Genomic DNA, 27,031 nt, shown 5'->3' with positions numbered 1-27,031 from the left:
GGTATTCAGTAGTACAAAATACAACTTGTAGGGGCTTCCAGTTAAAATGTTGTACCTAAAACTCTGAAATTACAACATCTGAGTTCACTTGGAACATAGGATTACATTGGCAACATTTGTTTCCCTGGCAAAGATTAGGGGACTTATTGTACACCCTGTGCAAGGCACGCGGCGAGGCGTATTGCCGTCTTACACCCCGTCAACAGTCCATTTTCAGGTCGTGCGCTCGCGTCAGTAAAATAGCATTGGATTTTTGGAATATATTAACGCAGATGGGGGTGGTGGTCTGGAAGTGATGTGCGTTCAGGTAAATTTCTGGCGTATTTCTATCTTGGCGGTGGAAAATGTAGCTGCGCAGCCAGAACTGGATCACAGATCACTGTGAGCACTGAACACTGTTATGTTCAGTACATGGATTTAATAATTGTAGCTTAATATAGAAGATATAGGCATTCTGCTGTTTGAGAATTCTAACAGATGCTTATTCTCACTCAAATACTGCAGTTTTGGAAATAAAAAATGAAAAGAGAGAAGCACTTCAACTGAACATAAATTTATATTATTTTACTTTGCCATCGCACTCTTGTCTCGTGCTGTCCATCAATTATTCAAAACTTTAAAACATGTGAAATATACAGATCTATAAAGCTATATGATAGCGTCCGCTTCTTCTCACCCGGTCACATTTATTAAAATATTAAATATTTTAATTCAGATCTCGTCCAGCGCTCTAAAATTCCGCACGCACGGCATGGCGTAGCACGGCAGAGCGCCACGAAATGCAGAGCAGGGTACAGCATTCGTTTTAATAAATAGCATCAGATCAAGTATAGTTCAAATCATCTTTACTGTTATTTAACCAGGAGAGAATCAGGCAAAAAGCGCTGAGCTCGTCTCTTTCGCAGTGCAGAGCTGAGGCCAGGCTAGAAATATATATTAATATATATATTAATATATTGCTTTGCTGTTTCCATGATTTGAAACTGAAACTAATGTCAGTTATTTTTTGCGCACCATCAGAAAGCCTGTGAATGTTTTAAATTATTTTTTAATGAGTTTATCTTTTTTATTATTTTATTTTTTTATTCATTTAATTCATTTATATTTATTAATGTATCAAATTAGTTGTTTATGTTTTTATTTGGATTCCGATGTTCGTAGTTTATTATTATTAATTTTATTATTTCTAATCTGTCTTAACATTTTACTTTACTTTTACTAATATTATCTTTTTCTTCATAAGATATAAATTCTTTACTCTTTATGTATCAATGTTTATGGTCCTTTAATTTTTTTTTCTTTTACATACATATTTTATTTATCTATATTAAATGTTGATTTAAAATTTGTATTTATTTGCATTATTTGTATTTGTATTATTCCTTTTAATGAAAAATCTCCATTCAAAATGCTGTATAGTCCAGGACTAGGCTTCATCCTTATCTGGAAAACATTCTCTCAATTGTTTAAAATTAGCTCTAAGACACATTTCTGACTTGTCTTCATTGAGCTCCTTGGACTTTCCTATTAAACTTTTTATTTGGCAAGTGCTATTAATGAAACCATTTTAATGTGGGTACAGTTAAGCTTCCAGATGTAGTCGAAGATGTAGTCGAAGATCAAGAGCAAATTAAATGGCATCACTGAATTATTATTAAGTGGGTGTAAGTATGTTTTTGACCCTGTGTTGATTTCAGAAAAGCACAGAAAAAACATCTGGCTCACTGCTCCACCTCAGACACATTATATATAGGTATTTCCACACACTGCATGCTGTGAGGAAAACAGTGACATACACTCAGCATGTTTGCTGTTTTTTAAGCTGCACGCAGGACCCAATCTCACCGATTTTACATCAAAGCAAAGCCAAAATCACTCCCACTGCTCGGTGCAAAGTGCTGCCTTAAATCTTGACCACAGGACTTTCAAATCAGTCCTGGATGATCTAAATGTAGACTTGCAGTGATTACATGTGTGAACTGAAGGAACATTTCGGACCTCCACTTTTCACTGTGGATGTGTGCTGCCACTTGTCCATTCCAGCGACAAGCAGCTCATCACATTTTCATTTGCAGATTCAAGCAACATGTCTGGTTTCTCACGCTCTCAACTCAGCCTCAAACCCTTTTAGCACTCGAACAGCAGCAAAGAGCCTAATTAAACTGATGAGATCATTCTCCAGAGGATAGATGGTTGTGAAATTTGAGGCAGAAGCTAAAATCCTTATGGCAATTAAGATCTTCTAGTAGATGCACAACACCAGAACTCAACAGCAGATTACTTTAAACTGCTAGTATGCCACAGTTTTTTCCTCAAGGGAGCGCTACACATTTTAAACCTGCTATTTTTTTAAACTTTGTAGACCAAAAAGCCAAATGAAACTGCATTTATTACTGTGATCGCATGGCCAGTATAGTATCTATCCAGTTTGCTAAACTTGCAATATTAGCAACCAATGAAAATATTTTCCTTTTTTAACACATTTAAACAAACAAACATTTCATTTGTATTTGAACAATATTGAGACATTTAACACACATACAAAGCCTAAGAAATGTCTATTATATGTATGTCATAAAAATACAATTAGAACACCCCACATTAAATACTACTTGAAGTAATAATCTGTAAAATTAGAATCAGAATGAGGTGCCACACATTAGCTGCAGGTAATCAAACCATCATTAGAGAGAATGTAGGAGGAGTCTGTCTTATTTAAATCTTAGACTTTATTTTGGTTTGATCTTTACTGTTGATGTTGAGTTTGCCTTTCAGAGCTGAGGTCTTGGGCAGGGGAGTTGCCTGGGTATGTAAAGATCCGGGGCTCAGCCCATATATATGTATGTATATATGTATGTATATATATATATATATATATATATATATATATATATATATATATATATATATATATATATATGTATATACATATATGTATGTATAGATATATACATATATATATATATATATGTATGTATATATATATACATATATATATATATATATATATATGTGTGTATATATATATATATATATATATATATATATACACATACATACATACATACACATATATACACATACATACATATATACATACACATATATATAATGTTTAACATTATAATGTGTAGTTTATTAGCTGATCAGCTGGATCCTGTGGAAATCATATAATTTTAGGGGAGAGACCAGGATTAACAAACTCATTAAAACTAAGTATAGTACTAAATTCTGGCTATCCACAACAACCAGCTTCTAGTCAGGACACAGAACACTTGAACAAAATGAAAAGAGATGAAAACACAACAAAGAGATGAGTGCAACTTAGTATGGCTGTGAATGAGAGATTGGTCACCTGCGCTGAAGGACTACAAGAAGCATTTTGGCTGTCAGACCAAAGAGAGATTGGGGTTATGTATGGCTGAAAATAAAAAGGAGTAATGGGGGATGAAAATAAAATGGTAGTGTGCATTAAAAAGACGAAAACCATGCGTCCAATCAAAAAGCTGTTTACCAGCAGAAAATGCAAAACATGTGTAGTGTATAAATAATGTATAGGGTATATAACTGGACTATACAGTAAATGCTGTAGATGTATCGAACAGTAAATACAGTATGTGGTGCTACTGAAACGGCTGGATTGAGGGAGAGCTCATGCATGTTAAGTAAAAGCGACAGGCTTGCTCTCTTCTCTCTGGCAGATCCACATCACTGCCTGACCTCTCCACAATGACTCAATGACATCAGCTCACACTGATGAGCAAGGCTGTCATCCCCTCAATACATGCACACACACACACATGCGCACACACACACACACACACACTCACACAGTGTCCTGCTGAGTGATCAAGAGATGTGATTAGTTTGCCTGAGTGAGCTGCCCCTCTCCTCAGTGAAATGCATCCTGATGTGAATGATCACTCGTGCTAGCATGACCATGTCTCTCTGCCAGCCAGCAGGGTGGCCGGAGGGGTGGCATTTGTGACACTTCCCTTCATACAATTAGATAAAGAGCAGCAATATTTCTGAATCTGAGATCTTGTATGCTACCAGACATAGCGCCTAGTATAATGTGTATAAAGTTAAATATGTCATAAAACACAGTGATATTTGAAAAGTGAAATTAAAAAATAATAATTCTTTAAACAAAAGATACATACATTTGGGCAAGTCTCCAATGAAATCTTGGAGATTTCAGCTGTTAGTTTTTACTGTGAGGCACATAGTGAGGAAATGGAAGACCACAGGCATGAAAAATCTCAGATAATCAGAGGAGAAGGATGGTGAGAACAGTCATAGTCAACCCACAGATCAGCTCCAAAGACCTACATCATCATCTTTCTGCCCCTCCTCTGTTAACTCTGCTGACCCACGACTGCACACCAGTACACACCTCGATGAGTCACACTACAGGAGTGAGGTGAGCCGCCTGGCCTCCTGGTGTAAACACAACGCAACTCTGAACGCAGAGAAGACCAAGGAGATTGTTGTGGACTTCAGGAGAACTCACACACAGCACACTCCTCTGTTCATCAACAGAACTGCTGTGGAGAAGGTGAGCAGCACCAAGTTCCTGGGTGTGCACGTCACAGAGGACCTCTCCTGGAGCACCAACTCAGCATCACTGGCCAGGAGGGCAAAACAGCATCTCTACAGCTTCTACAGGGGGGCCATTGAGAGCATTCTGACCAGATGTTTCACCGTGTGGTACGGGGCCTGCACAGCATCCTGCCCCATCATGAGAGCAGCTGAGAAGATTGTTGTCACCTCTCTCCCCTCCCTTCAGGACTTGTACAGCTCCCGCCTCACACGGAAAGCCCTCCACCTTGCAGGAGACCCCACCCACCCACTACACAGCTTCTTCAGCCTGCTGCCATCAGGGAGGAGACTGCAGAATCTCGGGTCTAGGACCAGCAGACTGAGGAACAGCTCCATCCATCAGGCTGTGAGGATACTGAACTCTCTCCCTGCTCTACCTCCCATTCCAGTCTTGCCCCCAGCACACACTCACTCAGCATCCTGACCAGCATCCACCCCCCACCAAAACAGTATTGGACCTTTTATGTATGGACATGCGCTCATACACCCCATACCTGCGCTACTGCTTATACTTGCTCTGTCACACCTGTGAACTGTGAACTCTTAAAGACTTTACGCACTCATTCATTTTACCAGCCTTAAGCTATTATAACACTATATTTGCACTACTGTTATACGGGTTCTGTTTATACTTGTACTGTCATTTCACGCCCCCATCACAATTGCACTATTGTTTTCTCTCACACGTATGTCTACCTGTGTCCTTGTTGCATTGTACATATAGTGTCTTCCATTCTTTTATATTTATCATTTTATTTTCTGTACTTACTTTAATTTTTGGTAAGGAGAGTACTGTAATTTCAATTCTCTGTATGTCCTGTACATATGCAGTATTGACAATAAAACTATTAATTCCTTTAATTTTTCCAAAAAAAAATCACCAGTGTGTCTTATGCATGAATTTTACCAGTCAGGTAGTAAGAAGCAGTGAAGTCACTCTGCTGAACTACAGCATAATACAAGAGTTTCAGTGAAGTTCAGTGAGGCAGGAGCAGTATTAGCATTAGCCGCTAACTGCGTTAAGCATTAGTGCTTTTGCCATTTAGAGGTGACGATTATCGGCCAGTAATCTGCTGCTAACCCTGGCTAGTACTGCTGAAGCAGCATAAGCATTAGCCGCTTACCATGCTAAGTGCTAGTTCTTTCAACATTCAGAGGTGAATATTATTGGCCAGTAGCCTGCTGCTAACCCTGAATAGTACTGCTGGAGCAGTATTAGCATTGGCCACTAACCACGCTAAGTGCTAGCTCTTTTGCCGCTCAAAGGTGAGTATTATTGGCATTTAGCCTTCTGCTAACCCTGGCTAGCACTGCTATAACAGCATTAGCATTGGCCACTAAGAGCGCTATGCTCTAGCTCTTTCACCATTTAAAGGTGAGTATTATTGGCATTTAGCCTGCTGCTAACCATGGCTAGCACAGCTGGAGGAGCATTAGCATTGGCCACTAACAGCACTATGCTGTAGCTCTTTCATTATTTAAAGGTGGGTATTATTGGCATGTGGCCTGCTGCTAACCCTGGCTAGCACTGCTGGAGCTGCTTTAGCATTGGCCACAAACAGCACTATGCTGTAGCTCTTTCACCATTTAAAGGTGAGTATTATTGGCATGTAGCCTGCTGCTAACCCTGGCTAGCACTGCTATAGCAGCATTAGCATTGGCCACTAACAGCACTCTGCTCTAGCTCTTTCACCATTTAAAGGTGAATATTATTGGCATTTAGCCTGCTGCTAACCATGGCTAGCACAGCTGGAGCAGCATTAGCATTGGCCACTAACAGCGCTATGCTCTAGCTCTTTCACCATTCAAAAGTGAGTATTATTGGCATGTAGCTTGCTGCTAACCCTGGCTAGCACTGCTGGAGGAGCATTAGCATTGGCCACTAACAGCACTATGCTCTAGCTCTTTCACCATTTAAAGGTGGGTATTATTGGCATGTAGCCTGTTGCTAACCCTGGCTAGCACTGCTATGGCAGCATTACCATTGGCCACTAACAGCAGTATGCTCTAGCTCTTTCACCATTAAAAGGTGGGTATTATTGGCATGTAGCCTGCTGCTAACCCTGGCTAGCACTGCTAGAGCAGCATTAGCATTGGCCACTAACAGCAGTATGCTCTAGCTCTTTCACCATTCAAAAGTGGTTATTATTGGCATGTAGCCTGTTGCTAACCCTGGCTAGCACTGCTATGGCAGCATTACCATTGGCCACTAACAGCAGTATGCTCTAGCTCTTTCACCATTCAAAGGTGGGTATTATTGGCATGTAGCCTGCTGCTAACCCTGGCTAGCACTGCTGGAGGAGCATTAGCATTGGCCACTAACAGCACTATGCTGTAGCTATTTCATTATTTAAATGTGGGTATTATTGGCATGTAGCCTGCTGCTAACCCTGGCTAGCACTGCTGGAGCTGCTTTAGCATTGGCCACTAACAGCACTATGCTGTAGCTCTTTCACCATTTAAAGGTGAGTATTATTGGCATGTAGCCTGCTGCTAACCCTGGCTAGCACTGCTGGAGCAGCTTTAGCATTGGCCACTAACAGCACTATGCTCTAGCTCTTTCACCATTTAAAGGTGAGTATTATTGGCATGTAGCCTTTTGTTAACCCTGGCTAGCACTGCTATAGCAGCATTAGCATTGGCCACTAACAGCACTATGCTCTAGCTCTTTCACCATTTAAAGGTGAGTATTATTGGCATGTAGCCTGCTGCTAACCCTGGCTAGCACTGCTATAGCAGCATTAGCATTGGCCACTAACAGCACTATGCTCTAGCTCTTTCACCATTTAAAGGTGAGTATTATTGGCATGTAGCCTGCTGCTAACCCTGGCTAGCACTGCTGGAGGAGAATTAGCATTGGCCACTAACAGCACTATGCGCTAGCTCTTTCACTGTTCAGAGGTGAGCATATCGGACTGTAGCCTGCACGTTTATCATGTTAAAACAAGCTACCCGAGAGTAGAAAAATTAGGCTTGAGAGCAACATTTTCTTCAGCGCGCACACGATTCCCTTTTTTTGTTCGCTAGTTTCACATATGTGCTCACGATAACTTAATTTAAACATGCAAAATGTTAAAACATGCTGGTTAATTTTTTTTCCTGGTATTTTTGTGCCCGTGACTATTTCTGCGCTTTCACCTTTTGACATTGATGTGACTCCATAGTTTTGTTTATGTAGCTTAGCTTTACTGTAGTTACCCCACCACCACCCAGTGGCGAGAAGGGAAACATGGCGACACTCTTGATTCTTCTTAGTGTCGCATAGTGTGCCTTATAATCCAGTGGGCCTATAGAGAGAAAAATATGCTAAATATTCTTAAGAATATATATTTTTATTATATTATTCAAATTACACCCAATATTTAATTATTATAATTAACAGCTGTATAATAATCATAATATTAGTGGCCTACAATTATGTTAAAATTAGAAGAATATAGTTTACTGCAATTATTTCTGGAACAATAGCTGCGGTCCAATCTGAAGGGAGCTGCCCAACTAGGCAGCATTTTCAGGCAGCATAGGCGCGCTCCCGAGAAAAGGACTGTCCCATTCGGAAGGTGGCATGTGCTGCCTACCTGGGCAGCTGCCTTATTTTACCCCAATTCTGAAGGCAGCGTGAGATGTATCCTTCACGGCGAAGGCAATCCCATGATGCATTTCACCAGCTCAGAGTTCCAGCGCTCAGATTTAAAAACATGGCGGACGGAGCCGGCCTGCCACGGAGTTTCTGAACAAATGTAAGTAATTCCCTCCTGTATTTCCACTCACCGCTGCGTGGGTTTATCAAACTAGCATATTTTAGACTGTTTTAAGTTGTTTTCCATCGTTGTTTTCGCCTGTACTTCATTTAATGTAAGACCTGACCGGCGGAAGCTACCGTTAGCTTATCGCGCTAATTTACCGGGTAAGCTAACACGCATCTAGCCGACTTACAGAGTACCAAACGCGGCTGCAGCGCTGAGGAAACCCCCGCTAGGAAACAAAGATACCCTGGCCGTCCAGTATAAAAAGTTTTAACTGTTTTAAGTCACTGTTACGTATAACTAAGTGATTTACTGTGTAAATAGTGTAAACGTGTAGAATAACCTGTAATTTAGTGATTTAATGCGTAAACAGTTTAATTGTTAGAGGGAATAACTAGATTTACCTGTAACTGAGTGATTAATTGTGTAAATAGTGGAATTATGAGCGTGTTCTCCATAAACCGCTGTTACTAATTCAGATTTATTTTTTCCACAGGGATGAACGTGGGCCGGGGAAGGTGAACGCTGGTCAGACCGGCTGGAGGCAGCATTAGCTCCCTTTATGAATATATATTTTTTTCTTTGAATGTAATAAAGTTTTCTCTCTTAACATTATTATTTTTGCTTGCTGTGTTTTATAGTCACTATGCTTATTGTAGTATCACATCTCAACTAGTGGGTAATCATGTGTTTTATGCAACTAAAAGGTAAAGATAAATTAGCTGACTGTATATGAATGTACTATTGTGTGAAACGTAGCTTAGTTTGATAATTTAGCTCTGATGGCTCATACAAAATATTTATTATATTATGGTTTCATTACTCATGCATTTCTATGAAGCATCTAATCAAAAATAAATTAAATACATAAATAAAACTGACCATACTCTGAGAATGAAGTGAGGAAAAGTGTATAATTAAAGTAAATCATGAATATTTAAATATATGTAATATTTGGATGAGTAAAAGAGAAATAGCTGCCGCTGCATTTTGCCACTGATTTATCCCGAGGTAAGTGATCATTAACTTTAGTTATTTATAAACAGCTCACGGGCACAGCGCGCTAGACGTGATGACGTATGCTGACTCCAGAGCGTGTCCCGAACGCGCTGCCTTATAAGATCCCTTATGGGTGAAAATGCTGCCGAACGAGGGAGCTGCCTTTGAAGGCAATGACTACCTAGGCAGCTCCCTTCAGATTGGACCGCAGCTTATATGTCATCTACATGTGCTACATCACATGATCAACACTTTTTTAAAATACTACCAATACAAGATTACCTTAAGACTCCTGAGTGTTAACCTGGTTTAAGGGATCAAGTTCTCATTAACACAGACAAAGAGTAAAAGTGAAAACTTAACGAGAGCATAAATAGCTTTCCAGACCTGTTTGGTGACATATGTGGGCTAAACAATCAGTGTTAGAAAGGTGTGGAAGGATTTGAAGAGTTTGAGTGTTTTCACAGGTTTAAAAGGCTTACACTGTACACAGGCCTGGGAGTGGTACATGAGAGGAATTCTTTGGCGGTGGCTCAGCTCGCAAACACGCTCCAGATCCAGTGCGGTGCAAACTATGGTCAGCACATACACTAAACTATTAGCATTCATCAGGCGATATGCAAACATCAGCATGAGTGCGGAGCAGTGTTCTAATGAAATGAGTTAATAAGGCAGTGTGGAGAGGCGCGGGGGTAAAGAGATGGTAGCGCTGGTGGCCAAAAACAGACTCAAATCTGCTCCTCTGACAGCTGAACCCACAGTAAGCCATAATCACTGCCAAAACATGAGCTAAAATACACACACACACACACACACACACACAAACACACACACACAGCAGCAAAGATCCTTCGTTCCACCAAGCGCTCATTTTATCATCTCCCTGCACCTTGACTGCTGTACCCGCCTCTGGTCATAATTAAAAATCATCCTATGTAATTCAGCTCAGCCACAAAGAAACACAGTAAACACATCGTCTATATCAGCCCAGCAACCTGTCAAAAAATCATCTCAATCTGCCTTTAATTCACTTCAGCATGCAATCCTAATTAGCACGGCCCTCTCTGATGTTTTTGTCACTGCTTACTGACGGATTTATTGGGCAAAACTACAGTTAATGCTGCGAAATCCACCACCCCATCTACTGATTAGTCACTCTACGACATACCCACGTCACAGATGTTGGCAAAACAGGATTAGATGGGTATAAATATGTGCACTGCTCACTCAGGCCACCAAGTCCTGAAACCTGTAAAGAAGTCATGTGTAAATGATTTTCATATTTTACACCTTTATTTAAATATAATACTAAAATATAAGCACTGTCGATATAAAAAAATAATTTACTGTACTAGTTGTTTCTGTGTTGGCACATCTTAAATACAATTTTATAAAACCTTTTTCAGTTCCTATTTAAGAACAAAAAGTCTATAAAAATTATAGAGCTGTTAACATTTAAGCATTAAGGCATGCGATTAACTTGGAATCAAATTAATTACGTCACCAACTTTCACCGTAATCTGCCCCACCCCCGCCCAACACGCGGACACATGGACACGGCCTGTTCCATGCTGTTTACACACAGTTTGCAGGTCCACACTAACAGATTGTGGCCCAGGGTTCACTGAAAGGGGTCTTAATGTTGTGATCTGGTTGCACACACTCACACACAGACACACATGGCGACTCCACATAGTAAAGGAACATCTGCGCTGCAACAGCAAATTTTCAGCATTCAGTGTTGCATTTTCACACTGCAGAGACTGCACACACTGGATATGGAAAGACACTTGAGATGACAATGAGATGAAAACAGGAGGGGCTGATTTGTTTTTGAAACATATGGGCATGGACAGAGCTGCACCTCATACTGCAAGCAGCCAGCAGAGTAGTGCTAGAGTAGTGATTGCATTTTATAGTGACACTAAATGAGCAAAACACTTAAATGCAGGATATTTACTATAATTTTACAGTACAAATTCTATTCATTTACCAAATGTAAGAAGGTTTTTTCTTAAACTTTATCAAAATGTTGCATCTTTGTTGACATGGAAAACATGGAAAATGTTGTAACCAGGTGCACCAAACAACATTTCAAATGTCTCCTGGGCAAAAAAACAATCCTTCCAACAGCATCCTGTAGCTCCTTATTTATGTATAATACCTGCTAAAGTCTATACAGCCTCCTCTCTGCATGTTAGCAGGGTATCAGGGTCAACTAGATGAATAGAGAGGGGTAAAAATAGCTTAGTCCCCAGACACTTTTGTCCCAAATCCTCATGCAAAATGTAAAAAAAAAATGGTGTCGGAGTGTAGATGAACGAAAAGGAGATGAGGTATGGACTGGTGGACTGAGAAAAGATGATAAAAAAGGCAGCTTTCTACAGACCAGCAGGTTCTATATAGGGTCCTGTTCATGGAAATAAACAGATCCTATAAAAAGCACAGAAATACAGTTTATCCTCTATAAACATACATACATGTACATACATACATACATACAAGTGGAAAATTTGAGAAGTCTGAGTGGAACTGGTTTGTTATGTGTGAAACTGGATTGTATTGTGTGAAAGTGGACATTTCTGTGAGGGGAACCAGAACTTGCTTTTTGCAAATGAAGCTTTCTGTGTAGAAATGGAACTTTCTTAGAGCACTTTGTTTAAAAACTAAATAAGTATATTAACACAGATGCACTGTGATGGTTTTCAGAAAACAAATCATATATTGTTACAGGTTTATTACTGCTTGGTTTCCTCAACAGATCATTAAAAAACACATTAATCTTTATTCTTTCTTATTATTACATTTTATTTTGTTAAATAAATCTCCTTTATGTGTTGTGCTAATAAGGGAATAAAGTATAACACTGCATTCTGCTTTGGCTTTAAATAAAGAGAAGACTTACCTTCCCCCACGATGCCAAGCACCTCAAACTTGTTCATCACATCACCAATGGCAGGGGTCCTCATCAAGACAAATGGCCGCTGGCCAGGAGAGACGGAGTTTAAGAAGCAAGTTGGTTGTCGTCTGGGTTACAGGGAATGAGGCAGCATGGCACCGTGTGGTCCAATCAGTGTGGGCCACGAAATATCCCGCATGTTTCCTCTAAGCGCACACTCGCATCTGTGGACACATCAGAGAAACTGTTAGTTCCAGACAGATTTGGACAGAACTAGATGCTCATATGTCAGAGTGAATACATGCTGACAGTTTAAAAGCTAAGCTTTTAATGAATTAATAGACAAACACTTCACCTGAAATCATCATTATTACAGAAGTGTCCTGGAACTCACTAGTGATGCCACAACACCAGGAGGGGGAAGACCAGCACATGCCTCCTCCGAGACACGTGAAGTCAGACTCCGCCTCTTTTTGAACTGCTGCTGATGTAGCATTACCAAATAGCATCACAGCACGCTCGGCTCCGACACATCATCTCACAGGTGCCTCATGCTGATTGACATCATCTTTGAAATTAGGAGGAGAAAGAGCACCATCTACCCACCCAGAGAGAGCAAGGCCATTTGTGGTCTCTCAGGGCAGCCGATTTCAAGCTACATAAACAGGATTTGAACCAGCAATTTCCCGATCAAGGCAGGTTTTTATTGAGAAATGGAAGTGCACAACAGGAGAAGACAGTTTAGAATTCGGGTGATGATGACAGTGAGAATCCCTGTGAGTCTGAGTGCATGTGGTTGGCTGTGAAACTGGCTTTGAATTAAATCAGACTCCTAATAAATAATACTGGACTTTGGAGCTGTTTTAATGAACACAGTGATGTGAAATTCCTTCTTTTTGTATGAATTTCATACTTATTTTTAAATTAAACCCTTCCCCATCCTATCTCACAACAGAAGAGATATTTTAGTATTTTCACACACACAAACTTATTCACACAGACCACAAACCACCACAAACCTCTCTCTCCTTCTCTGTATCCTCTTGGGCAGTATGATAAATCTTGACATTCAATTTCTCTTAGGAAGTAAACAGTGTGCTTCTGCATAGTGTGTGTGTGTGTGTGTGAGAGAGAGTAGGACTGAGATGTTCGCTGTCACTCCTGAATGAAGATGACGAAGTAATTCAGCCTGAGACAAAGCTGTAAAGTGTCAACACAGGTAGTGCTTTTTTTCCGCTAGGGACATGCGACACCATTACTTTTCATACAGATACAATCTGAAGCAGTGCCAGGACTGCTAACCCAGTACTATTACCACTGCTTATTTTAGACACATCCCCTGATATGCCAAAAGTCCTGGGACATCAGTATGTAAATTGCCAACATGTATGTAAGTTGTGAAGTGTTACCTTGTGAACACTGGCCAGGGTGCTCATCATTTAAGGGAGGTCTAATAATGGATGGCAGATGGATGTTTATCATTCCTTGTTCCACAGTGTCATGTTTGTACTAGAAAAACCTCATAGAAGGCATTACCATCCAGAGTGGACAGAGCAGTTAGTGTAAATATTTCTGAGCATGTTAGCTTCCACCTGCCATTGCAGCAGTCATGGGTGGAGGTGGGTTAATTAAGCAATAGAACACGAGAAGGAGTGTATTATCACGAATAACATCATAACACACGACCTCGAGTGTTCTATTGCTTTTATACAACAGTTTATTTTTACAAAATGAATAAAGAAAATAAATCAAAGAACTGCTTTAATATGGACTGTGCCTTCCGCCAAAAAGTAGTTCCACCACAACTTAACTACAAAACAGTGTATGGTTCAAGCAGACTAACACCACGAAAGTTAGCTTGAAAGCAAACTTGGTAATAAGCGAAGATAGTAACGTTAGGAGAGTGAAATAACGCTAATACTCTCATAATACGCATTTTTTTGAGCATTTCTGTTTGTTTTGCTGGGTGGTGTTGGTTAGCTTGCCGGTGGCTGGACTGTGGGTAGATGACCGGAGTCAAGCTATCCGCGCTTCGGAAATTCCCAGTCAGCGTAGCTTGCTTTAGCTCAGCATTAACTTAGTTTAGCCTAGCCTGGCTGGTTAAGTTATCGTTCTGGCTGTCAGACGGCATTAGCCGAGCGTTTTTCCTTCCCTTTCTCCACGAGTCAGGGCTGCGCGCAAGTGTGCCGTGGCTGAGCGCTAGCCTGTGCTAAGCAAACGCTGCTGCTGGTGCCGGTGGAGGCGATGATTCAAAACTGTACTGTGTGTATACGCCGTTACTCGGCAACGCGTCGGCGGAGTGGTTCCAAATTAGTGTGAGAAGGCCGTGATGTTGTCACGAATATCATCACGGCTAGAACACTTGTCAAACAATCAGATTGTGAGGTCGGAACTAACTGTTGTATAAATGGCGATAACAATATGCTTGGCAATATTACAAAACATTGAATTTAATTGAATTATTTTAAGAATATACTACTGCAACAAAAGAAATATAAATACAATTAGTTTAGTATAAATATAATGGTTTTATACATTCAGTAGAAACACTCAGTGGAAACATACAGTACAGGCACTTGTCCATTTCATAAACATATACCTTGACAAGATCCTGATTTTTGTATAAAATTTTAATAGTGCTGTGTGGTATGCCCGTTCATCTAGTATACGGAAGGGGAAATTGAAACCGTAGGCATTTTTCACATACAGTCAAAAAAGCAGATACATCTTGCTAGCTTGCGCTAGCCAGTTAATATTACAAGCTAACACACTGGAGTAATGGTAGCTCAGCTCTGTGAAGTCAAACATTCTGTCCTGCCTGGAGAAAAATGAGAACACAACTTAATCTGAGGAACTCCTGCTGCTGTTCCTCACTATATGAGTGAAAAAGAAAAACAACAGCAAACAGCAATTATTTACTCAGAACAGAGACAAATGAAAGCTCCTCTCGTACACCCGATTAGCCCAGAATCGGTCCTGAGTGCAGAATCATTTATTCAGCATACGTGAAAAAACTTCCTACACCTCTGGATACGAGGTTAAAAAACTTTAAGAGCAGTAACTGTAGTGATTTTAATTATTAACACTGTAGCTTAAAGGATCATTTTAATGCACACTGAACTAAATTTATTTGTTAACTGGAGAAAGAAGGAAACTGCCTTGGCTTCTAGAATAACACTGTAATTGGTAATAAACTTGTGCAATGAAGCTTTTGAGAAATATCTCATTGAATACTTACATTTTTAGTATTTTAGCACCATTTATAGTGTTTATGGAACTATTTAAAATACTTAGCTTTAAAAAGGTGTTGGCATATTTCTTTGTAAGGTCTATTGTTTACATTCTTCAGCTGTTGTTTAGCGAAGTCATAAAATAACATAATAAAATAACATGATAAAAATACAGTGATATACTATGAAAAATTAAAGAAATACCATATTCTACCACAAAACTAATGTGCAGCCTATTAAGTGCATACATGCATAGTGCACTGCAAACATAAAGAATTAAAAGTAAATACAGTAATACATAGCAAAGTAGGACTGGACAATAATTCGATATCGGTATTTATAGCGATAAAAGATTGTTTCAATAACGGTGATATCATTTTTGTGGTATATTGGTAAGTATTATTTACACGGACAGGCATTTTTTACTGGTGTAAGCTCGCCCCAGAGCTGAACACAGTCTCCGTAGCTGAGCTATATCTGTGCGTGTTGACGTAATCACACAGGCAAGTAGCCAGATAGACTAGGCTAGGCTAGGTTAGATTTGGCTAGGCTAGGCTAGGGTCTGCACCGCTTCGCATCTAATATGCCTCGAGCTGGAGGCAAAAGGAGCCGGGACGAGCGGATTCAAGGCTAGGGTAGGCTAGGTTTGCATCTGAAATGTTCCGCGCTGGAGCGGAGCGAAACGGAACCAAGCCGAGCCGAGCCTAGCCTAGCCAGCCTAGCCTAGCCTCGGGTCCGCTCGGGCGGCGGTCAGCCGCGGGTCCGCTCGGATCCAGCGCGGGACATTTTTGATGCAAAATGAATGCCCCTGCCGCTTCCACAAGTGATTAATTGAAGGAGAGAGGTCTAATTCGGTGGTGAGGATTTGGTTCGGAGAGTGGAGCTGACCAGCAGCGGTAACTTAATCTAATCTAATCTAATCTGTTCCACCACCTTAAATAACTCCACTACATACAATATTTTCCTTATACTGAAGCACTTTTACAGCTTATGTTGTAACTAAGTTAATTTTATGAATCCTTTAGGTTTGTTTATTTGATGGGGGTATCATGTTCCTTTTATGTATATGAATATTTCTTGTATTTTGGCTAAAGCACTTTTATAGTTTATGTTGTAACTGAGTTATTTATAGTTGATAAAGCCTATAGGTTTGTTTATTGGAGGGGAAAATCTTGTTTTTATGTATATGAAGGCTTCTTGTATTCTGGCTGAAGCCCTTTGTAGCTTATGTTGTAATTAAGTTATTTATAACTCATAAAGCCTATAGGTTTGATTATTTGACGGGGATGTCATGTTCCTTTTATGTATATAAAGGCTTCTTTTATTCTTTATCCTGGTTGAAACACGCAGACGCTCTGCCTCTGTTGTAATTTAAAGTTATTTTTAGTTAGTTAGTTATATAGGCTTATGTTTGACCGGGATGTCATGTTTTTATTTTGCTATATGCAAATAAAATTGAGCATTGATTTATTTTGACTTTTTTATTTCTTAAGTATTATAAAGTTTTTGTGAAAGGAGATTTCAAAGACTTAAATTAAAATTTCAGACAGTAGTGTACATATTTCCATTGCAGGGATTCTTTGCAGTTTTCTGAGGCCTTCAAAGTATTTATATCGATATCGAAATTATATCGTATCGACCGAAATTAAGGAATATATCGTGATATAAATTTTGGCCATATCGTCCAGCACTATAGCAAAGCAAAAACATAATGTACTGCTTTCAAGAATACCTGAATAGAGCGATATCATCATGTCAAAGATTTTGGAGATGCCATAAGATATTTAAGCAATAGAACACGAGAGGGAGTGTGTTATCACATAGATCATCACAGCCATGATGTTATTCGTGATAACACACGACCTCGAGTATTCTATTGCTTTTATACAAGTTTTTTTTTTTTTTTTTACAAAATGAATAAAGAAAATAAATCAAAGAACTTTAAGAAATTCAGTTTGAATATGCTTTAGCTCAGCATTAACTTAGCTTAACCTAGCCTGGCTGGTTTTCGTTCTGGCTGTCAGACGGCAGTAACCGAGCGATTTTCTTTCCCTTTTTTACTCAAAAAAGACGAGCCAGCGCTGCAGGCTGGGGGCGAGCATGTCGCGTGAGAGAGCGCTAGCCTGTATGAAGCTAACGCTGCTGCGGGTGTCCTGTGTATATACGCCGTTACTCGGCAACGCGTCGGCGGAGTGACACAAGTTTAGTGTGAGAAAGCCGTGATGCTATCACATATATCAGCACGGCTAGAACACTTCTCAACCAATCAGCTTGTGAGGTCGGAACTAACTGTTGTATAGTATCCCGTACGATACGATATGGCACACCTCTTGTCATGATACATGATAAATGCATTGAGCTACTGTAAGTTGCACCTGTTCATGACACAAATGTGCAAATGCACACACACACACACACACACACCAACAGCTGCTGTCAGCAGAGCTTCAGTCAGTATGTTCTTACCTAAAAAAGTGTGAGGAATGTAGCTTCAGAATCTGAATCTGCCCACCACCATTCCCCCAGGCACACACACATTTCCACACTCAGGTTTGCCACGTGTAGACAATAGCATGCAAACAGTGTGTTGAGTGGAAACAGGCGAGCTGGCTGTTTTATTGCTGAACAGGTAATTACTGAGCATCCATAACCACAGCTGGGTAATTGAAAGCCACCACTAATCTAGTAGAGACAGGCATTTTGGACAATTAAATATATTCTGAAGCACTGTAAATGTATTTACTGATCAGCTAAAAAGAAAGACTTATGAAAAAAGTGGCAAATTTGATGAAAACATGACATTTTAAAAAATGTTCCATTTTAATTTAATTTATTAATCTATTGTCATATTACTTAAACAGTACAATAAAATTATCTTCACATATCCCAGCTTACAAAGCTGGGGTCAGAGCACAGGGTCAAGGCTAGGCCTCTGGAGCAGCCAAGGTTAAGGGTCTTGCTCAAGACCCCACAAGCAGCAAATAAGCTAACCTCGTTATTCAATCCGCAACCCTGTCATCAATAAAACAACACTCTAACCACAGAGACTCTGCTGCCCTGACTCTGAAAACCATTGAGATCTTGAATGCACTTTTTGCAAGGCCTAATGACACGGATGTCAAGCCTTGACCTCACTCGACCTCATGTTAAGCGGTGAAAAATCTTCAGTTTAGCATCTTTCCCGAAGCGGTCTGTCTCATTAGAGTTCTCAGCATTATCAAAGCCTACAGCTGCCTCTCTGCTGGAGCCGTGTCCATATCACAACTGTTACGCTCTTATAGGCACCCGGGAGAGAGGAGGTTTAGAGGAACTGAGATTTAAGGAAGACAAATTGCAAGTTACTCTGAGACACACAGAGATTAGTCACTGCCTTTATGTGGTGTGTGTTCTCAAAAGCGATCAAGCTGTTAAATCTACAAGGGGAACTACAAACAGAGCGAGATATGACAGAACTTGCTTGATAGTGGTAGTAGACTTTGATGTCAGACACACTGAAGCTCACACTTTCACTCTCTCACACACACACACACTGAACAAAAGACTTGTCTTAAAATGAGCTCTTTGATATTATATTTTACTGCTTATATAGCATCAGAATATATGTTTCGCAAAGGATTAAATCACTATTTATTAACACTGTTTTTTTATACACAGTAGTGTGCAAAATATTATTATGGTTCTCATCACATCAACAGCTGGTTTGGTAAATCAGTGCTTAATGATGTTAAATCAGGTGAGCTGCTGATGAAATTTAACACATCCACTGGGGCACTGGCTGGGGGCATTCAGAGGAAATCTGGAAGACTAGCTCATGGGATATGCCACTTTCTTAAAAATGAGAAATTCTTTTTACTCTTTGTAAACTCTATGTTCATTTTAAATATGAGACTAGTTTGATTTAATATCTGTATGGTATAATTCATGTTTACATGAGACACCCTCTCTGATACAGATTCCAAATCTTACACCTGCAGAAGCCCCAGACTTAAATAACTAGCTGTTGCTTTGACTAGAAAGTTGTTGTTTAGAAACACAAAACAGCAACAGTTACCTATAATGCAGGATTGAGGTAAGACTGCATCATACAATTTAGCCAGTTTAGAGGTTTTCTGTGAGAGAAGTTAGTTAGCTAACAGCAATGCTGCCGCTTCAGCCTGTGACTTAACTAAGTGAAATTAGCATTTGATTAGATTAATATGTCATTTGTTTGGATATATTTTAGTCTGACAATGCCGAAAAACATCACAGCTGTAGTGTGAGTAAAGCCAGAGAGCGGAGGGGTTGGAATACCGCTGTCATACTATAAACTCTATCTTACTCTTTACTATAGTAACTCATAGCATAAGATGATCACTATCATAAGATATTAAGGAAACATGCTAAGCACTGGTAGCTCTTGTCAGCAGAGCTTAGCCAGTATGTTCTTATTTTGCCAGTATGTTCTTACTTGTTAATCTGTGTGGGTTCTGGGCTTCAAATCTGCCCACAGCCATTCCCCCATCCCCATTTCCACACCTCACCACATAGTGTTTTCTGCTGAACCGGTAGGTTAATCACTGAGCTTCAATAAGGTTGGCAACCATAGCTATATAATTGATCACTACCACTAGCATAGTAGCATGTACACGGGTTGACGTAGACACCCTAACATCTCTCTGAACAACTAGTATTTTCTGGACTTTTCTTTTGTTAGCTACTGCAGACAATGGCGGCTGAGGAAGAGTTTCATGTGCAGCATGCATATACAACTCAGAGAGACCTACAGTATTTTACAAAGAACAAGAAAAAATGGATTTTAGCAGAATGACACCTTTAATAAAGACACATAGTGGACCTAAATGACTTTTCCCAAATTTAGAGACTGGCTAAATATAGCAAATTTAACCAGTTGAATTCATTTGAATCACTTAAACATAAGATCTGACAAAGAGATCCCAAAATATTATGTAATTCATTTATAGAGCATTTATAGAGTTAACCAACATGAAGATCACCCACTTTGTTCTCAAATTACTCCAAATTACCCACAATTAACCACACATTTTTACTGCTAATGAGATCCAGCTGACTGAACACACTTAGGCTTAAATGCAGTCAGTCATGCTGAATGTACATAACGTGGTGCTGGCAGGTATACATTTCATAGAATGAAATGGGCAAAGGCCTCCAGTCCTTAGTTGTAATGGGATTTAAGTTGGGCAATTACAATGGCCACTCTAGAATCTTCCAGCTCTTCTTCCAGCTTTCATGGTAGAATTGGAGGTATGCTTGGGATCATTGTCTTGTTGGAAGGTCCAATGTCTATCAAGCTTCAGCTTTGTAACTGTGACTGCATGATATTTCCACCCAAGATCTCCTGGTAGTTAATTGAAGTCATAGAACCTTCCACATGGTAGAAATTCCCTGTACCTGAAGAAGCGAAACAGCTCCAGAGCATGACTGACCCACCACCATGCTTTACAGTAGGCAAAGTGTTTTTTTCTGTGTAAGCCTTGTCCTTTCTCCTCCAGCCATATTGCTGAGACATGGGCCCAAATCATTCTAATTCTGTCTCTTTGCTCCAGTGAACAGTATCCCAAAACCTTTGTGGTTTGGAGTGAACTTTTCCTTTGCTTTGGAGTCAGCAGGGGGGTGTGCCTGGAAGTTCTGGAACGAATAAGTCCTGTCGCAGTTCCTCAGCTGTGAGACAGGGATTTTTCTCCACCTTTTGTTTCAGGTACCAGACAGCAGTTGCCAAGAGCTGCTTCTTTTTCTTGAAATGTTTAATGTCTTTACTATGTTTTTATATCCATATCTTTGATTAAGAAGAGCAATTTGTTTGCCCGTCCCTATTCTTCACCATGTTGCAAAGTGTGAATAATCATATGCAAAAAAATTGCCAACATTTTTGAACATCGTAAACAATATTATACCCTGAAATATTATGCCATATCACCCACCCCTAATCCTCACATCAGCCTACTACTTTTTTTCGCAAAAGAAAAAAATATTCTGTTCTCATTTCTCATGAAATATCTACTAGAGATAGATTATATCTGTCCAGTATCATTTATTTTACTTTAATCCTGGATATATGGAGATATTTGGAGTGCATTATTAGATATATTTTGTTGCAAGTATTGTATTCTAAGGCCATATCTCCCACCCCTACTGCAAAGACACCATTTATTGTCTGAAAGGAACATCTAAGTATTAAAGTCATTTTAAATCAGCTTAATAGCTGCTCGTAATGGTTCTGTGAATCTACAGGTTCTTGCAATGCCTGATTAAAAACACTTGATTGAAACTTCTGCTCTTGAGAGTGATTATCCTTAAGGGATTTAATAATTTTATCAATGAGGAAATCACAAAAAGGATATTTGTTGGTATATTACAAAAAACTCTTGTAATTTTAGTTGCATTCATCTATTATACAAGTCTTTATTTGACCAAGATTAAAAATAAATGTTAAACTTGGTTGAATAATTAACACAACTGTATGTGGCTAGAAACCGCTGGAAAGAAATTCGCCATCATCAATCTCTGTCCTTAAAAGTTTCTTTCACAATAACATTCTGTTCTAATTTCAGCTCCCCATCACCGTTAAATTAAGGAATGGACTATAATAATTAATTGTTGTATCACCTTCCCCCTTTCTGAAGACATACGATGCCCGGGCATTAGGATTTTATACTCCTCTAGCCCACAGCTGGCATTGACCATGGTGCCAACAGCTTCATGTTTATGTGCTCCAGAGAGTCCAGTTCCATTGACTATAGTCCTTTTCTACAGAAAATAGACAAGCTGTGCATTTGTGCATACAACATACAGTAGCTGAATTTACTCAAAAGAAGAGTTATCCACATTACTGTCACAACAAATGGCAACTTTACAATAAAAGGAACAAAACTTAATGGACGTCGATGTAAAAATATTTGTTACATGGCCCTGGACTATTTGAAGGGAATTTTTGAACAGAATTTTTTAAGCATTTCTATTGGTTCAATCATCATAAAATGTTGACACAACGTAAAAAATATAATTTGCATTATGTCAAAAAGTGAAAAACAACAAAAATGAAATAAAATATATTTTATAGCAATAGTCTGTAGCAAATGTCTAATTGCATAGAGGATGTGGAAGAGAACCTATATTGCAGGATAACACATATATATTGCTATGCAACATCTTGTGGTTTATAGGTTATCATTTTGTTCATTTTGCATCAAAATATAGTCAACAATTACATTTAACAAACCTACCAGATTAATCTGATCTAATCTTTAGAATAAATATATTAGACATTGCAGTGATTGTCCTGCCAGGAAACTGATATTAGCAACTAGAATATTTATATATATAAATATATAAATATGTGGCTTAAAATCAATGTCTAGTTTCAAGTCAAATAGTCTCTTAACTTAAAAAATGGATCAAAGCAAATAACTAGTAGAATGAAGCAAACTGTCTCAAAACCTCTTTCAAGCAACCTCTGTCCCTTTCCATTTAATACACTCTGCACACTAAGAACTGAAGCAATACAGGACACACTATTCACGCCTGCCAAAAGACTCCTCTACATCCCAGATACAGCCATGCGAGGACAGCCTCTTTGTCAGTATCCGCCTTTTGCAAAATGTGTTATTCAAACTTGTATGAGTATGTGTGTGTGTGTGCAGTAGAAATGTGGGCTGCTTTAGCTGAGCCAGAATACATGGCTGTTCTTTCCCAGCATCCAGTGGCATCACATCACTCATATCCGCTCAGTTGCTCAATGCGAGAGGACCGGGGGTGAAGCGTCTCTGACAAACAAGCGCCGCAATGCCAGAAGGGTCCACTTGACAGCATGGTTATTAATCTGAATGGACGATGCCGGCTCAAGAAGAAACAGAATTATGTTGTAAAACAAATACAGTAAAATTACACTATTGATACTATTATCATTTTCCAATACTAAAACACTGGTACTGATCTGATCATTTGTTCTTGAATAAATAATATATAAAATTGTATTTCATATTAACATTGTAACATATTTATATAAAACAACAATAAACCTGCTCAAAAACACAGTCAAAACCACTTAATTAAAACCAATGCCTGAGTAAAGGCAAGTAATGAATTAAAATGAACTTGCTTGGCATTGCAATTTAAAGTAGAATAATTTGATTTATTAAGTTTAACCACTTTCAACTCAAAACAAAAAATCTCAGTTTGATATCCTTTGATAAGTGGAAGCTAGTCTAAAAAAATGACTTATCAATTGCGATCTGTACAAATATGTTTACTATAATCCCAATTTTAAACCCCCTCCAAAGGTGGTTTAAATCCAACTTGTGTCTTTAAATTAAGGCTTGATTACTATTGGGTTTACTTTGTTCCACAAAATTACACAATATAGGAAGCGCCAGAGGTTCTGTTCTCATGTCTGAGCAGAGCAGACCTGAGCTACCACTACTCCACTCTGTTAGCTTGTTATGCTAACTGGCTAGCATTCGCTAGTGAGCTCTGCTAGTGTGCTTTTTCAGTGTTCCGTAGCACCTCTAGTGGTATGGCCAAATGATTTCTAATGAGCTTCAAGAGGTGGGCACCTGAAATGGTTTTCCAACAGTCTTAAAGGAGTTCCCAGAGGTGTTTAGCACTTGTTGGCCCCTTTGCCTTCAATCTGTGGTTCAGCTCACCCCAAACCATCTTTATTGAGTTCAGGTCCGGTGACTGTGGAGGACAGGTCATTTTTTGTTAAGTACATAAAACTCCACATGTGTTCATTCACAGTTTTGATGCCTTCAGTGAGAATCTACAATGTTAATAGTCATGAAAATAAAGAAAACACATTGAATGAGAAGGTGTGTCCAAACTTTTGGGGCGAAGAGCGAAGAGTCCGTGTGAGGAATGGGTGGGGTCGTCCACAATGCTGGTGGCTTCGCAGATGCAGTGTGTGGTGTAGATGTCAGTGATGGAGGGTAGAGAGACTTCTCAGCTGTCCTCACTATCCGCTGTAGGGTCTTGCAATCTGAGATGTTCCAGTTTCCAAACCAGACGGTAATGCAGGTGCTCAGGATGCTTTCTACAGTCCCTCTGTAGAACATGGTGAGGATGGGAGGTGGGAGATGTGCTTTCCTCAGTCTCCGCAGGAAGTAGAGGCGCTGCTGGGCTTTCTTTGTTATGGAGCTGGTGGTGAGGGACCAGGTGAGGTTCTCTGCAATGTGAACACAGAGGAACTTGGTGTTCTTCACAATTTCCACAGCAGAGCTGTGATATTCAGCGGGTGGTGGACACCTGGAGCTCTCCTGAAGTCAACAACCATTTCTTTGGTTTTATCCACCTTTAGAGGTTGTTGGTTCTGCACCAGTCTGTCAGCTACTGCACCTCCTCTCTGTATGCTGACTCGTCGTTCTTGCTGATGAGGCCAACTACAGTTGTGTCATCAGCGAACTTGATGTGATTTGAGCTGTACTTTGCAGTACAGTCATGAGTCAGCAGTGTGAACAGCAGTGGACTGAGCACACAGCCCGGGGGGGCACCGGTGCTCAGTATGTTGGTGCTGGAGGTGTTATTTCCGATCCTGACTGATTGTGGTCTCAGTCAGGAAGTCCAAAACCCAGTAACAGAGGGAGGAGTTCAGGCCCAGCAAGCTCAGTTTTGAGGGATCAGATGCTGAGGGATGATGGTGTTGAATGCTGATCTGAAATCAATGAACAGCATTTAAACATAGCAGTCTTTATTGTCCAGGTGGGTGAGAGCCAGGTGGAGCACAGCTGAGATGGCATCATCTGTTGATCAGTTTGGACGACACGCAAACTGCAGTGGGTCCAGTGAGGAGGGGAGCTGATTTTTGATGTGCCTCATGACCAGCCTCTCAAAGCACTTCATGTTGATGGTGGTAAGTGCAATGGGACGGTAGTCATTGAGGCAGGACACTTGAGACTTCTTTGGTACAGGGACAAAGTGGTAGTCTTGAAAAACGTTGGCACGACCGCAGTGTTCAGAAAAATGTTAAAATTGTCAGTGAGAACATCTGTGAGCTGGTCTGTACATCCTCTGAGCACTCTGCCAGGTATGCTGTCTGGTCCTGGGGCTTTCCGTGGATTGACTTTCAGTGGAGTTCTCCGCACATCAGCTGAGGACAGGCACAGTACCTGGTCATTTGGAGGAGGTGTGGTCTTCCTTGCTGTTGTGTAGTTCTTTGCTTCAAACCTTGTGTAGAGGTTGTTCAGCACATCTGAAAGGGAGGGATCACTGTTACAAGCAGTGATCCCTCCCTTTCAAATGTGTGAATGTGGGCTGGATGCCCTGCCACGTGCACCGAGAGTCAGCAGTGTCATGGAAATGGCTGTGGATTTTTTTTGCGTAGGTGCGCTTTGCCTCTCTAATAGCCCCGGGAGAGCTTGGCTCAGGCCAGCCTTGTCCCCTAACTTGAAGGCCTAGTCCCGCATTCTCAGCAGCATACGCACTTCTGCAGTCATCCACGGCTTCTGGTTTGGGTGTGTTGGGATTGTTTTAAAACAGTAACATGTTGATATTTCTAAAAAAAATAACTATTAAACACTGAACTACATCTAGCAATATGTTTGGGGAACAGTTCCAACAAGATCCAAAAAGATGAAGCCTCTCATGGTGAGAGTATGAGAATCAGATAACTCATGTTGGCTGTTAAATAAATACGTTGTGTAATTATTGCTTTTTGTATTTGTTGGTTACAATGAAAAAAAAAACTAAAAAACTGGAACCCGTTCACTCCGCTGTGTTTTGAAAAACGCTCGAAATGCACAGAAAATCCACAAAAACAAAAATAAAAAGCAAAGAATGGCAAAATCCAAACTGAATAATTTTCAAGCAACTGCAAAAAATAATAAAGTTACCAAATATTTTTAAAAATATATTTTTGTTATATTTTAAATTTTCTTTTTTGACCTTTGGCACAAAATTCACTTCATATTTTTCCCCATCTGTCTGCCTCGGCCTCACTTGCTCTGTCTCTCTCTTTCTCGCTAGCTCTGTCTCACTTGCTGTGTCTATCTCAGTCCATGTCTCACTCGCGCTTTCTTCCTGTCTCTCGCTATGTCTCTCTGTCACTTGCCCTGTTTCTGTCTTACTCACTCTGTCTCTCTCTGTCTCACTTGCTGTGTCTCCGTCTCTCCCTCACTTGCTTCTGATATATTTGTGTGCACTCTGAGGCAAACAAATAAGGTAACTGTTGTGTCAAGTACAGCCTCCTACTCACAACTCATAACTTATAGCACCCGCAATTAAATTAGCATCTATCTGCCATGATGAACCTAAAGAGCGTTCCATTTATGAACCAGTGTGCAAAATCAAGTCATGTTCAAAATGATAAACAGTCTAATGTTTGGGACCCAAATATTACCACTTTGAGGTAACATGAGGATTGATAACTTAGCAGCACCTTTTTAAGCAGCCAGTGAACCTGAAGAGATTTCTTTTCATGAACCATTACACTAAATCATGACATCTCCAATATGAATCAACTCTGAAAACACTGTATTTTATTTGTGCTCTGGCACCTACTCCTTGACCCCCATTGACTGCCACTCTGGGGTAATCTGAGGACGACC

General features: G+C 39.9%; 1 protein-coding gene across 3 annotated transcripts in view; it reads right to left on the bottom strand.

The window, feature by feature from the left end:
- Positions 1-27,031, bottom strand: part of LOC103029134 (cyclin-dependent kinase-like 5) — a 145,844-nt gene that overhangs the window by 103,125 nt on the left and 15,688 nt on the right. For all 3 annotated transcript variants that reach the window (XM_049486404.1, XM_049486406.1, XM_049486405.1), the window contains exon 2: positions 12,253-12,470. In XM_049486404.1, the coding sequence (XP_049342361.1) occupies positions 12,253-12,316 (64 nt within the window). In that variant the 5' untranslated portion in view covers positions 12,317-12,470. The remainder of the gene's footprint in view (positions 1-12,252; positions 12,471-27,031) is intronic.

The sequence above is a fragment of the Astyanax mexicanus genome, chromosome 13 (assembly GCF_023375975.1).
Source record: "Astyanax mexicanus isolate ESR-SI-001 chromosome 13, AstMex3_surface, whole genome shotgun sequence".
NCBI classification, from domain to species: domain Eukaryota; kingdom Metazoa; phylum Chordata; class Actinopteri; order Characiformes; family Acestrorhamphidae; genus Astyanax; species Astyanax mexicanus.
Note: the sequence above shows the minus strand (reverse complement) of the source record. Positions and strands in the feature narration are given on the sequence as shown.